Genomic DNA, 13,537 nt, shown 5'->3' with positions numbered 1-13,537 from the left:
CCCTCGGTAGCCTACACCCTAGATGCTGCCATGCCTTAAACAGGAGAGGCTCTCTCTCCGTGGCCTTGACCTGCGACTCTGCTCATCTAAGCTAACGTTCATTTCCTGGACGTCATACAAACATTAAAGAAGGTGCCGGTTTCTACTGGCCTTGCCGGCCTCCTGGAGCGTCCCCCTGGGTGCTGACCGGCCCCGGCCCTGGGAAGGCCGAGCTCGCCTCCACTCGTGAAGGTCCACCTGCTGCGGGCTCAGCGGTGAAGCCCGTCGCTCCCGGACTCGGGGTCTGCGCTGGGAATGGGAGGATCGGCCTCTCATGTGGCCGTGGAGGGCCCACTCGGCTGGGAAGCAGGGGAATCAGCTCACAATCCAGCACACGCTGGCCCCCGGGGCACAGGGCACGGGTCTCCCACGGCCCGCCCGGAGAGGATGGCAGGGTTCCTGGGCCCACGTCCCGGCGCCGCGTGGCGGCCAGCGAGGAGGCGGCAAGGACAGTAACAAGTTGTTGGCATCGCTTTCCATTCCTCCTTGCCTCGCTTCCATTCCCCACCGGCCTAGATGCCCTGCTTTTGTGCCTCCCAAATAAAGCTTCACCATTTGAAATTCTTTTCTGAGACTCTGTTTTCTGAGACAGTTGCCACAGAATCAATATTTCTGCCTCCCTTGAAAATTGAGGGTATTTATTCTAGTCATATGCAAGTTTTAGACAAAATATATTTAGTTAAATGCTTATCCCAACACGTGTTCTAGAAAATGGTTGCATAAGAGAAATAGAGGCAAAAAGGAATTAATTTCCATATGTTTTCTAGATAATTTTTTGTCTTTTTGTGAGATACCTTTTTTTTTTTTATCCCCCCCTCTAGGCCTTGTATTCTTGCTGAGTTAAGTTTTAACTTCTGTGTTGGATTTGGAAATTGCATACCAGGATCTTTTTTTGCGTATCCTATATTTCTCTATTTACTATCTGGGGCAGTAAAGTGCAGAGAGGTTAAAAGCACAGGCCCTTGGTCACACTGCATAGGTCCACATCCTGCCTCTGTTCCTCAGGAGCTCTGTACCTTCTGGCAATTTTGCTTACCTCACCTCACCTCCACTTTCTTACCTGGGAAGAGGAGATAATCTCAGCATTTTACGGGGCTGTTTGTGCATTAAAGAACAGAATGCATCTACAATGTGTGCAACAGGGCTAAGCTCATATGAGAGTCGTCATTAGTGTTATTTCTTTTTATATTTAGTCTCTGTGCTAAGCATTACAGAATATACTCGTGACAAAACTGTTATTTAAAAATGGGAAGCAATGTGTGATCCCTGCTATGTATTTATCTGTATCAGTAGGGATGGTGTTGTAGCATTTGTTCCCCATTGTAAGAATCTGCTGGGAGCAGGGGGGATAAACTTGTTCTCCACTGGAACACTCTCAAGTATACACTCCTGAAATCTACTTTCCTATGTACATGTGGATGTTCTCCTCCTCGGTGACTAATGTTTCTGTTTTGGGCTCCACGTACGTCAGAAGTCCGAGAATTGGATCCTGTTTTACAACCTATCATGGCATTTTCCTTACTGGCTGTGTAACACTAGGCCACTGAAACTTCTTGAGACTTACTCTGCCCATCTATAAATGGAAGATGATAATCTCTGCAGACTTATTTACTTACCATGAAGCAGTTATTGCCAGCCGCTGGGCCCTCAGGACCAGTGGCCACACAGATGAATAAGGCCTAGATCCTATACTCAGCTTACTTATTATAAGTGAAAACAGTTGCCACTGTTTTCAGACAAAGAGAAGGGAAGTCAGCAAAGGTGTGAAAACTGTCCAGGGTGACATGGCCAGTGACAGTGCCAGATCGGAGACTTGGACCCAGGTCTCTGCCTTCAAACCAGTGCTTTTCCTAGTATATAGTAAATATTGCTCTACTTCTGTCAAAATTCAATGAAGTCCTAAGGATAAAATATTCCATAAATGTAAAGAGCTCTCTATATTAATTTTATTATGTTATTAGCTTGAAATTTACTATTTCACTTTTTTGGGCACTAGAATTTTCTCTTTCAACTTTTGGAGGCAAAAGACAAGTGGGAAATGGAGAGGAGTCTTCAGGTGGCAAAACAGAGTTTTACAAAAAAAACCTTTATGTCAAGAATTAGACTATGAAGCTTCTTGCTTGTCACTAATTTTTGTTGTTGTTGTTGTTGGTTTCTCCTTAAGACAATGACTATTTATTAGTAGATAGATGAATAAAACAAATTTATACCAGCTATTCTTAATGCTTGGTTTTTATTTTAAAAATTCATTGATAATTTCTTTCAATTGGCATGCCAATAAAACTAAGGCCAGGTGCAGTGTATAAGACATGAGAATACTCTTTGAACCTGTTTTGGAAGTGTTTGTGGGAAGTCTTAAGTGGAAGCAGCTTGGGAAGGAGGGCTAGCAGCCCCCTAATGTGTGGGAGAGATTGACACAATGATGGCTGGGGTGCAGAGTGCCCCACATCCTGTCGGCTCAGTCGAGGATATTAGACACCTTGGAAATTGATCACACACCTCCAAACCAAATTGCACACTGACAGGCTGATACTGACTTCATCATGGCCTAACTAGTGGATCCCTGGAAGCAGTCTAGAACAGGTCACCCTATGGAAACTGCACAAATAAATCAGCTGAAGTAAAAACTCCTTTCATGACCCCGAAACATTTCTTGAGGTCTGGAACACATTCATCTTTTCAGGTTTTTACTACTGACATGGGAGACGTATTCACTTATCCCTAGAAGCCATACACTTTCAGATCCTTGTCTTTTAGGTGATAGGAAATGGCCCTTATTTTTGTAAAAGAATATTGTAATTTCTGTCTCTTTCTGTTTTCATTTTAGCCGAGACCCAAAAAGGCCAAGGAGGAAAAAAAAAGTACATAATAAGTATTCTACATTTCAAGACTCTCCTCCTACATTATTATAGCTTTAAAAGGGAGATTAGAAGCAAAAAAACCCAAAATCAATGGTTTTACGACTTGTTGCTCAGTACCTAGATTACTGAGGTAGAACAGGCTGGAAACAATTACTTTTGGAGAATGTAATTGGTGTGTTGCAGCAACCCTCTTGTCAACCTAGCGAGGAACCTTCATAGGAACACCGAAAGAATCCTTATTTGCCGTTGGGAGTTTGGGGGGATACGAGGCATTCGCTTTGAGTCCATGTCAGGAAAAGATTAAAGATGAGACACTGTTCGGTTGGTGTCTGTTTTAATGAGAGAACACTGGTATGCATTTCTAAAGCTGAATTTAGTATTTGGTGCTAATACTAAAGTCTGCAATTTAACATCACAGTCAAAAGTATGCACAGTAAAGCTGTGACCGCCAAGGCTTGAGTTTTGGCTCTCATCTCTGGGTCTTGTAACATTAGGCAAATCCATCTCCCTGTGCTTCGGTTTCTTCAACTGTAAGCCAAGGATAATAATACCACCCTTTTCTTTTTGGGAAAGTTTAATAAGTTAATACATGCAGCAGAGCCTGACCATAGTATGCACCCAGCAAAACTTAGTTATTGTCATTATTATTAGTATCCAGCTATGCTTTCTTTCATTGACAACAGGCAGAGGAGTATATTTCCTGTGGATCGGATATGGGATCTTGTGGAATGGGGCCAGCTTTTTTTTTTTTTTAAAGGGACTTTATCCAAAAATGTAACATGACAATAAAGAGGTGAATAGCTGGAAAAGAGAGACTGATGAAATGACCGTAATCTCTAAAAGGCACAGACTATGAGGACATCTTCAGGCAAGAGACATAAAGTAATTGAGAGGAAGTCCCCAAATAACCCATGAACGTATTTCATGAGAAAAAAACGTGTTAGTTTCAATTACCCAGCAAGCTCAGATCTTGATATGAGATCAAGAACATACCAATTAAGTGAAATCTACCCTGCTGCTAACCTATTCTTTTCCCAAACCCGTTCTGACCATGGATGGGTTAGAGACCTGAGCATGGAAGCTGTGAGGAAAAAGCATTAGCTTTTGCAATTGCAATAGAACAAGCAGAGACAGGAAAAATGAAGGTTTGTTTTGTTGTTGTTGTTAAATTTGCAACCGATGGTGTCTGGTTCTTTTCATCAGACAATTTGGTGTCAGATGTTATTTTGTGGCTTTGAATACAGAAAGCTTTAAGAGAATCATCAATTCAACTTGGCAAGTACCTTTTGAGTGTTTAATGTTACAAGGTTCTGTGCAAAAGAAGATGCTATAACAAAAGTGGTCCACTTATGTCCTGAATAAGCTGTCAATCAGCAAGAGGATCATGATATGTTTGGTGGGTTCAGTGACTGGGATATAATACATATATCATTATAGTGTCACCTGTAGATTGTAGACATCTAGGATAACCAGTGGTCTTATAACAGACAGCTTCTTATAAGAAGTTCTCAGCTTTCTTAAAGTAATTAAGTAGAACTAAATCTCTGTCACATGTTTGAAAAAAGGACAAAGGATGACTTCTGGTTTATACTTAACCATCCACTCTGTCTACAGTAATAGTATTTAAATTGACAGTGCTTTTACAACCTCACCTCATGGACTCATCTTTCTTTAGCTTGTTTTCAGTTTCAAAGGACATTTTAATATACCACTGTACATGAGTTCTGGCACTAGAATATCACCAACCCTATTAATCAACTGAATCTCCTTGTGGTTTTCCATGATGGTGTCATTTTTTGAGTAATATGGAATCAGATAATCTCTCACTGATGATGTATCTCACTAAATCACTCTCTGAGTGCTGATAACATAATGACAATAACATATTAGCATAATTCATCATCACATGTACCTTTGCTCTGGGGATGTTTTATTGTAATGTATAATACACTGGCTGTCACTCTAATGATGTATTGCAGCGAGACTTCCTCATGAAAAAAATGCATTTTGATGGAATACTATTCCTATCAGATGGTACTGCCCAGGGATAAACAGTTGAAAAAAAGTTTGACTTCATTTGCTATAGAATTCTGCATGAAGGTCAAAGGCAATACAAATAGTAAAAGATAGTTTGAAGACAACAGGTATCTATCTCTCTGTTATGAAACAGAAAGTTCAATTTTTGGTTCCAAGTAGGTTCAAGCAGGTTTTTATCCCTAGTAAATATTTAATATCCACAGCATCCACACTGTGCAATGGAAGTTTCTGCAGCCTGCAGTACTACTCAGGGAAATGACACTCTTAAACAAGATGTGGAGCTTGCTTGGGGCAGAAGTGAAGTGACTTCCAAGGACAGATTAAAAGTGAATGCAATATATTATAATACTCTTCCTGAAATTTTTCCCCCTTGAGCTACCCCACAGAATATTAGATATGAAAGGGGCTCATAGATATCATCTATTCTGTGACCTAGAGAGAATAAGACTTACTCTAGGACACATGAAAATGAGTGGTAGAGTAAGACTAGAAACAAGGTTTGTTTTTTAAACATATATAACTGTTTCAGTGCTTAATATAAGACAATCAAAGTTAACTGTGGACCATTTACAATTTAAAGAGCTAAAATAAGGTACAAGCGTGGGGCTTATATGCTGAGCACAAAGTTCTTTACTTCAACAGAAGTAAAACAGAAGACCTTCATCAAAACAATATCTACTTGACCAAGCACAACTATAACCATCCACTAGAAAAAACTGATGACAATGATGATGGTGAGGGAGAATAGCTAACACTTAGTGAGCACTTACTCGACTCTGATAGTCATTTTGCAACTATTACCTTATTTTGCCTTTTCAGTTTATTTAAACCCTTGCTATGAAACATGGATTCCAGAAAACAATGGTCTTACATCACACGATCTTAAACCTTATCAACAAAATCCTTGTTCAACAGTAAAAAACACAAGGCTCATATATCCTTGATGCAATCACTGTTGCTGATAATGATGTCCATGAAATCATCCGAGTTATATTTTCCAAACAGTAGAAACAACTGTTCCCCAGAAGACAAGGGGTGATCTTGTTTTATGTATTTTAGAAAAACGGCTTTATTTAATCATATACTGTTGCTGCTGATCCCGACCTCTGAATTTTCCTGCCAACAATTTATGTGACTCCTTGTTTAGCTGATGCTGTTTAGCATCTTCCCGGGATGCCTAATTTAAATGATAAGGCGCCCACACTGGCAGATCCTCTGTATCTCCTTATGTTCTGTGTAGGGCAGAGCACTTCATATGTGCTCAATCTTCTTTACAAATGCCTATCTCACTGAACCAGACAGAATTTTCCTCATTTGCCTTCTTTATTATTATCAGGCCATCAGAGAGCCCTGACAAGGGCCACTTACCAACCACACATGTCAGTCTCTGAGTCACCATCATAGCTGCAATGTAAAATATTCCAGCTGACCCTAAGAAACATAAATATTACAGCTTTTAATATCTCAATAAATGCTCATAATGCTTTCCTTATTTCTAAAGGTCAGGTAACCACTGGTAATGGTGGAGTGCACAGAGGACAATGATCTATTGGGTAAAAGCACTTTTATATGTGATTTTATGAAGAGACTGCCCACACGTATTTTTTTAATTTGAAAAACAACAGGGTAGAAAATTGAGGTCACTGATAACGGAACTATAGTAATCTGAGTATGAATGGAAAAGCATAATGTTTCAGAAAAGTTTTTCAGCAACTTTGGGCTAGTATGAAAAGATGTCACTGCAAATCAAAAGCAAACAAGTCACACACAGAGATGTTTCCGTGCTTTTTAAAGGCATTGTAAATCACATAAATTATTCAGAAAATGGCAGTGAGGTCTAGTAGAATGCCTGAGCTAAGGATTCAGCACTGAAGGGTCAATCGGTTTAGGACAAGAATGGCCTTTTTGAAATTTATGGCATATCTGGCAACTCTACCATAAAAAGACTAGTGTCAGGAAAAACAAAACTAAAAATTAAAAAAAAAAAACAAAAAACAAAAAACCCAGCACCAAAATCTTGTTTGTGAAATGCCCTCCAAACATTCTTTCAAAAATTCTGATCAAATACCGATCATTTGCAAAAGGTTTACTATGTATACCAGAAGTGCTTCTTAATAATCTATCATTGAAAAAAACATAAAGAATAGGGGAGTTCATTCTATTCAGCCAGCAAACTTTTGCATAATTATTAAGAACAAAAGAAGGAAAGACAGATGAAAATAATTTAACAAATTTACTAGAACACAATCTAAGTAAAAAGGAAATTCCCACACAAGGAAAATGTGCTGACAATGGATTCAATGTTTTATAGTATCAATTCTCTCAACTTGGGAATGGAGGGGGGGGGTGTATAAAATTCTTAGGGCTATTCCCACTGTGGAAGTCTCTCCATAACACCTTTGCCATCAAAATAAAATCCAATCCAAGCAAAGATCATGATTGTTGGACAAAGCACGAAACCAGAAATCATTTCCTCAATTCTGTGAATTATTCCTATGGCTGCTCTTCTCTGGTTTTAAGGACATGGTCTTTTTTTTTTCAAAACAAGTTTGTATGGTTAAAAGTTCAAAGTAAGTATATAAGAAAGGGCTAAAAGTGAATTTTCTCCTTTTTTTTTTGCTCAGGATGTCATGTGGTTTGTGCCCTTCCAAACCTAGTCACAATCATATCAATGTTAATTTACCACTAATGCTTCAGTGGATATTTTAGTGCAAGAAGATAAATTGTTATATGAATTGGGTATCAGAGTTATTAGAGTATGAAATTCAAATATATACTTTTCCTTAACCAAGAATTTTATAATATCTGACGCTTGGAGGTATTTTAGTTTTGAGTATATGTATTTGTATAAAAGTCACCAACCCTTCCCTTAATCACACCCATATGATTTAATTTATGAGATAATTTACCAGGCTTTTTATGTGTAATTCAGGCAGAAAACAAACCAACAAAAAAATAAAACAGACTAAAAGAGTATTCCATTTTGACTCTAAAAATTAAGCCATGTTGCAAGGGACCCACAATATCCTAAACAATCTTGAAAAAGAACAAAGTGGACTCACACTACTAGATTTTAAAACTTATTATAAAGCTACAATAATTAAGACACTATGATACTATCATAAAAGTAAGATACATCCATCAATGGAATAGAATTGAGAGATCAAAAATAAATGATCATGAATAAGTATTTATGTTTAGTTGATTTTCGACAAAGGGGTTGAGACTCAATGAGGAAAAATAGTTTTTCAATAGTGTGGGACAACTAAATATCCACATTTACAAGAATGAAGTTAGACATCTATCTTACACCACATACAGAAATTAATGCAAAGTGAATCACAGAACCAAATGTAAGAGCCATACCTATAAAAATCTTAAAAGAAAACAAACACAACAACATATCTTTGTGACCTTGGGTTAGGCAATGACTTCTTAAACACAATACAAAAAGCAGAAGTGCTTGAAGAAAAAGAGATATGTTTAACTTCACAATAGTTGAAACCTTTCTTTTTTTTTAAGATTTATTTATTTTTTTGAGCGAAAGAGAGAGAGAGAGAGAGAGAGAGAAAGAGAGTATGGACAGGGGGAGGGGCAGAGAAAGCAAGAGAATCTCAAGTAAACTTCCCACTGAGTGGGGAGCTTGACGTGGGGTTTGATCTCATGACCCTGAGATCATGAGTTGAGTCAAAGTCAAGAGTCATGCTCAACCGATTGAGCCACTGAGGCACCCTGAAGCTTTTGTGTTTCAAGTACCACCATCAGGTTAGTGATAAGACCACTTATAGAATGTAAAATAATATTTGCAAATGACATATCTGCTAAGGTAATTTTATGCAGAAAATATAAAGAACTCTTACAATTCAATTATACAAAGACAACTTGATTTTAAAAATGAGCAGAGGATGTAAGTACACATTGTTCTAAAGAAGATACATGAATGGTTAATAAGCACATGAAAAGATGTTCAACATCATCAGTAATTAGGGAAATGCAAGCCAGAGTCATAATGGGATGCCACTTTGCACCCAATAGAATGGCTATAATCAAGAAAGCAATAACGATGTTGCTGAGGATGTATTGAAATTTGAATCCTCATCCACTGCTGATGGAATTGTAAAATGGCACAGCCACTCTGGAAAATAATTTGGCAGCTCCTCAAAAAGCTAAACATAGAGTTACCATGTTTAAGTCTACTATGGCCCAACAATTTTACATCTAGGTATATATCCAAGAGGAATGAAAACATATGTCTACTCTTAAAACTGTATACAAAAGTTCATAGCAGCATTATTCATAATAGCCAAAGGGTGGAAACAACTCAAATGTCCATTACTGATGATGGGCTACCAATGTGGTATATCCATACAATGGACTATTATTAGTCAGTAATAAGAAGTGAAGTATTGATATATGCTACAACATAGGTGAAATTGGAACACATTATGCTTCATGAAAGAAGCCAGTAACAAAAGCCACATACTGTATGCTTTCATTAGTATGAAATATCCAAAACTAGCAAATATACAGAGATAGAAAGCAGACTTATGGCTGTCTAGGGCTGTGGATAAGTGGCACGGGATGGGGAGTGAATGCTAATGGATTAGGGGGATTTCTCTTGGGGATGATGAAGATGTTCTAAAATTAGATTATGGTGATCATTGCACAACTCTGTCAATGTATGAAAAATTACTGACTTGTATATTTTATTTATTTATTTTTTTAATTTTTATTTATTTATGATAGTCACAGAGAGAGAGAGAGAGAGAGGCAGAGACACAGGCAGAGGGAGAAGCAGGCTCCATGCACCGGGAGCCCGATGTGGGATTCGATCCCGGGTCTCCAGGATCGCGCCCTGGGCCAAAGGCAGGCGCCAAACCGCTGCGCCACCCAGGGATCCCTGACTTGTATATTTTAATGCATGATCTTTGTGGTATATAAATTATATCTCATTAAAGTTGTTAAACAGAACACTGCAATATGAAGACTGACTCACTCAGCTCCTGGAATGAGGTGCTGAGTTTCCAGTTGCTCATTTGCAGCCCAGAGTGGAATGCTAGGTTGGAGGCCGAACTTTTACCTGGAGTCATTGCTATGAAGATACCTGGTTACCTTTCTCACAGGTCCCACCTCTCAAAGCTGGTATGCAAAAAACAAAAGCAAAAACAAACCAAAGCCAAATCCAGAACCAAAATAATAATAATAATAATCCTAGTCTCCAGAAGAAAATTAATTCTTGTATGTCTAGCCAAAATCACAAATGTTTTTCAGCCCATCATTCATTTTCATGAAATTGAACATACATCTTACTATGGCACTGGAAGGACCAACTGTTGGCTGTACCATATTTCCTGGGACTTGTGAATAAGCCAGACATCACAGATGTTTGAGTGAACACATACCATTTGGCCAATCTCTAACACAAACATCAAAGTTTACTATTTATTCTGTGTACTTTCATATGACTTCATAAGGCCACATTATCTGCAGATGGTACTATTTGGCAAATTACATTTACTTCAAAGGATATTTGTTGTTATGAGTTTAATGCATTCAAACTAAACCAACAATTTTTAAATCTTTTGATTATTTAAAGTTACAAACTATTACAGCAAATATATGGTATGTCAAATTTCACCAGGAAAGAGAACTTTGAAAAATTAAAAGTAAAACTATATATAGCATTTAAAACTTGATTTAATCTATGTTTGGTTTACTCAATGAATAATAACAAATTTAAATATACAGAAAATATTTTAACATCTTCAGTTAGGACAGAAAGTAGGGTTCTGTTTTGGATTAAAGGAGACAATGTATGATTTCACTCATATGTGGAATTTAAGAAACAAAACAGATGAACAAGGGAAAAAAAAGAGAGAGGCAAATCAGAAAAAAGACTCTTAACTATAGAGAAAAAACTAAGGGTTGCTGGAGTGGAGGTGGGCAGGGGGATGGCTGATGGGTATTAAGGAGGGCACTTGTGATGAGCACTGGTGTCAGTAGATAAGTGATGAATCACTAAATTCCAGTCCTGAAACTAATATTACACTATATGTTAACTAACTAGATTTTAAATAAAAGCTCAGAACAACAAAAAGGAGCTTTATTATATTTATTTTAATGAAAAAAATTTAAAGAAATAATTATTTCTTTCTCATATTTAGAAGTAGGGCAAAGCACAAGTTAGTTTTCTAAAAAGTTATAATCTCACTTAGAAAAGAAGTATACTTTTTTTTTTTTTTTAAAGTGATAATGTTGGGATGCCTGGGTGGCTCAGCGGTTGAGCATCTGCCTTAGCTCAGGGCATGATCCTGGGGTCCTGGGATCAAGTGCCACACTGGGCTCCCTGCATGGAGCCTGCTTCTCTCTCTGTGTCTCTGCCTCTCTCTGAGTCTCTCATGAATAAATAAATAAAATATTAAAAAATAAAGTGATAATGTCATCTGGAAAAGAACCATATTATTAGGTGGTTTATAACAATATAAATAAATTATGGTAGAAACACATACTATCCTTTGATCTAAATGGAAGTCACGAAAGATAAATAGAAGCAAAAAAGCATGTATCAAATAACGGAAGAAATATACCCACAAAAATAAAGGTGTTTTGAAGCACGCTGAAATACATGACTAGAAATCACTGGTAGGGGCACCTGGGTGCCTCAGTCGGTTAAGTGTCTGACTCTTGGTTTCTGCTCAGGGTCTGATCTCAGGGGCCTGATCTCAGTGTCCTTGGGTCGGGCTCCATGCTGAGCGGGGAGTGAGCCCCAGCTTCTCTCTCCCTCTCACTGTGCCCTCGGGCACCCCTGCCCACACCACGAGAAGAATATGCCCGAGACAGCTGCCCCTTCAGCCTGGGACCAGGAATGAGAGATGTGGAGCAACCCTGAACCTACTGAACATTTTAAGCAGAGCTGCCACATCTGGCCTGCAGCCTCATGAGTGAGAAATAAAGGCTTGTTTTAAACCGCTGAAATTGTTTTTTCAGTGTGGGTGGAGGGAGAGGATTGCTTATTATGCACCATTACTGTAAAACCAGCTTTCTTTTTTTTTTCCTGAGCTTTCCAGAATCCTGAAAACTGCAGAAATCTTGTTAATATTTCAAAAGAATTATACAGCATCTGCTTTAAAAGAAACTATGTGGAAAGATGTACCTCAAGCCCGGAAAGAAAATACAGTACAGAATAACTGAATTCAGGATCCTTCCTCAACTGTCCTCAGAGTCTTATTCTGAAACAGGGAATATGCTCATTATATTGCATTATATTATGATCTCTGAAAACTTAAGATGAAACAAAATACTTGCTTCCAGTTTGAACTTCTTGAAAATGCTAACACTTTGGCAGACCTCATCATAGCCACTGTGTCCACTAATATTTTAGTAACTCCAGAACCACCTGTACACTTCTACACAGAAAACTGAAGGCACAGATTGAGATAAGACCATTGTAAACGCAGCACAAATGTTACCTTTGTTCTTTGCAGTGAAGGACCTATGGCAGACTTAAACACATGAAGCACTTGAAAAAGATGTAATTGAAGAAGAAAGCAAAATAAGGCCTCTGACATTAAGAATGGAGACAGGATATCACGGCCATAATTAAAGTTTGGAAAAATCACTTTTTATGAGCAGGAGAGACATTGCAGGGGAAAGGACTTTCATTTGTCCTCTTCATGCACCATAAGAGACAAAAAGCCTGACACACAAATCATTGCAGGTGAAGTACAAGTAAGAGTTTCTGCCAGATGGCTGTAAACAACTCTCAGAACCAGAAGAGTCAGACACAGAATTTTCTCCACAAAATATGGGAGATTTTGTTTTTGTTTTTGTTTTGCTGTGCCACAGGTAAACAATGTATACCCTAAAGCCAATGAAGGTAGGAAGATATTTACTAACAGATGCCAAAGAATATGGAATCCAAGATCCAGTGTTCCCGGATGGTTTATAAATGTATCTCTTTACTATAATTTTGAGTGATTTCAGGGAAAACATTTGAAATCTTATCTAGGCATAAGGCGATAGGCACCATGTATCAGTATAAACAAATGTGGGTACAAAAGCCAGGAAAGATAGTGTGTGTCAATGGTAAACATAACAGTGAATGAAACCAAAAGGCCTTGTGCTTTAGAGAGATGTTAATAAATTCACAGGCGGAGAGCTGTAATAAACACATCCTGGCAAATTATAGTCTGGTCCTGCCCCTATAAAATCAGGCATATGTTTGGAGTTTGAATTTCAAAAGACTTCCAGTATGTCTCATTGAATCTTATATTGCATTTGTGCATATCATTGACGGCTGTGATGGTGAATTCCTTGGAGACAGAGGACAGATCTCATTTCTGTTTATCGCTCCAATTCCGAATACCTGCCATCTACCAGGAACACAAAATATTTAGGTGAAAGACAATATGGAAGTACTGGGGAAAGAGGAGAGATGGGAGACGAAAGGAAGAGGGGAAAAAAAGGAAGGGCAGGTTGGATGGGCGGATATTGATCATTAGCATTGAGTCCTCACAGCTATTATTAGATGCCCAATAGATAGCCCTTAATCTGCAGATAATTCCTTCCTCCAGTCAGTGTGAGAGGAGTTTCCTCCCCTG

At 38.3% G+C, this 13,537-nt stretch overlaps 1 protein-coding gene across 16 annotated transcripts in view; it reads right to left on the bottom strand.

The window, feature by feature from the left end:
• The window catches only part of EPHA6 (EPH receptor A6), an 880,674-nt gene that overhangs the window by 55,735 nt on the left and 811,402 nt on the right, over window positions 1-13,537 (bottom strand). Inside the window, exon 17 of one of the 16 annotated variants that reach the window (XM_025417387.3) lies at window positions 6,306-6,368. The exons of the other annotated variants lie outside the window; for them this stretch is intronic. Coding sequence (XP_025273172.2) covers window positions 6,336-6,368 — 33 coding nt within the window. The 3' untranslated portion in view covers window positions 6,306-6,335. The remainder of the gene's footprint in view (window positions 1-6,305; window positions 6,369-13,537) is intronic. 16 annotated transcript variants of the gene reach the window in all.

The sequence above is a fragment of the Canis lupus genome, chromosome 33 (genome assembly GCF_003254725.2).
Source record: "Canis lupus dingo isolate Sandy chromosome 33, ASM325472v2, whole genome shotgun sequence".
Taxonomy (NCBI): domain Eukaryota; kingdom Metazoa; phylum Chordata; class Mammalia; order Carnivora; family Canidae; genus Canis; species Canis lupus.
The sequence above is the reverse complement of the archived record's forward strand: the minus strand, read 5'-3'. Positions and strand labels throughout refer to the sequence as shown.